We start from the raw sequence: 1,561 nt of genomic DNA, 5'->3' as shown, positions 1-1,561 counted from the left end.
CTCAACACCCCTCATTATCACCATCTCTGCACGCATCCACACACCATTCTTACTTGGATATAGTTTACTTTATTTAATAAATATATGTTAGTTATTTCTGTCATGACGTTGGCCTGTTGGGGGAGGTTTATGACCCCCATAAATACCTTTCCCCTTTTTCCCCCTCTATCGATGTGACTAGTACAATTCCACATATTTTTGGATTGACTAACAGCGAAAACTAACCAGAATTGATACCAATATTTTTTTACTTTACCTTTGTAACTAGGGAAGTAGAGTCGCAAGTGCCTTCCTGAGTTTAAGATCTTCTCCTGGAAGAGGTCACTTTTGTTCATTAACAGAATCTGAAAAAGATTTGATGACAATACAAAAATAGCGCTTCATTCCACAAGCATAAATAGCTAAAACAATGTCAACATTTGAACAATTTCTGAGGACAAAGATCATAAAATCAATAAAGATGCATGTCAAAAAGTTCTGAAAGTAAACCTTTAATCACTCTCCCATACATTCCTTCTAAAGTGTCACTCCTGACCTATACCAAGTCACATGACACACAATATCTTCCTAGAAGAGAACCAAAAAGACTGACAGTTTTTCAATTCAGGGTCCACAGCTGGTGTCAACCCTGTGAAAAGCACAGTAACAAATAAACAGTGCATTCAGATCTCTTTCCTTCCCACTGTTACGTTACAGCCTTATTCTAAAATGATTTTAAAAAAAAAAGGTTATCCTCCATCTACACACTACCCCATAATCACAAAGCGAACAGGTTTAGAAATGTTTACATATTTATAAAAAGAAAACCAAAATATATTAAAGTATTCAGAGCCTTTGCTATGAGACTCGAAATTGAGCTCAGGTGCATCCTGTTTCCATTGATCATCCTTGAGATGTTTATACAACTTGATTGGAGTCCACATGTGGTAAATTCCATTGATTGGACATGATTTGGAAAGGCACACATCTGTCTTTATAAAAAGGTCCCACAGTTGACAGTTCAAGTCAGAGCAAAAGCCAAGCCATGAGGTCGAAGACAGAATTGTGTTGAGGTACAGATCTGGGGAAGGGTACCAAAACATTTCTGCAGCATTGAAGGTTCAAGAACAGTGGCCTCCATCATTCTTAAATGGAAGAAGTTAGGAACCACCAGGACTGTTCCTAGAGCTGGCCGCACGGCCAAACTGAGCAATCAGGCGAGAAGGGCCTTGATCGGGGAGGTGACCGAGAACCCGATGGTCATTCTGACAGAGCTCCAGAGTTCCTTTGTGGAGATGGGAGAACCTTCCAGAAGAACAACCATCTCTGCACCACTCCGCAATCAGGCCTTTATGGTAGAGTGGCCAGGCGGAAGCCACTCCTCAGTGAAAGGCACATGACAGCCCGCTAGGAGGTTTTCCAAAAGGCACCTAAAGGACTATCAGACCAAGATCCTCTGGTCTGATGAAACCAAGATTGAACTCTTTGGCCTGAATGCCAAGCATCATGTCTGGAGGAAACCTAGCACCATCCCTACGGTGAAGCATGGTTGTGGCAGAATCATGCTGTGAGGATGTTTTTC

General features: G+C 41.4%; 1 protein-coding gene across 1 annotated transcript in view; it reads right to left on the bottom strand.

The window, feature by feature from the left end:
- The window catches only part of LOC112080104 (guanine nucleotide-binding protein G(o) subunit alpha-like), a 2,900-nt gene extending 2,561 nt beyond the window's left edge, over nucleotides 1–339 (bottom strand). The window contains exon 1 of the mRNA XM_024145876.1: nucleotides 257–339. Coding sequence (XP_024001644.1) covers nucleotides 257–335 — 79 coding nt within the window. The 5' untranslated portion in view covers nucleotides 336–339. The remainder of the gene's footprint in view (nucleotides 1–256) is intronic.
- Nucleotides 340–1,561: the final 1,222 nt, after the last annotated feature.

The sequence above is a fragment of the Salvelinus sp. IW2-2015 genome, unplaced genomic scaffold (genome assembly GCF_002910315.2).
Source record: "Salvelinus sp. IW2-2015 unplaced genomic scaffold, ASM291031v2 Un_scaffold11779, whole genome shotgun sequence".
Taxonomy (NCBI): Eukaryota; Metazoa; Chordata; class Actinopteri; order Salmoniformes; family Salmonidae; genus Salvelinus; species Salvelinus sp. IW2-2015.
Note: the sequence above shows the minus strand (reverse complement) of the source record. Positions and strands in the feature narration are given on the sequence as shown.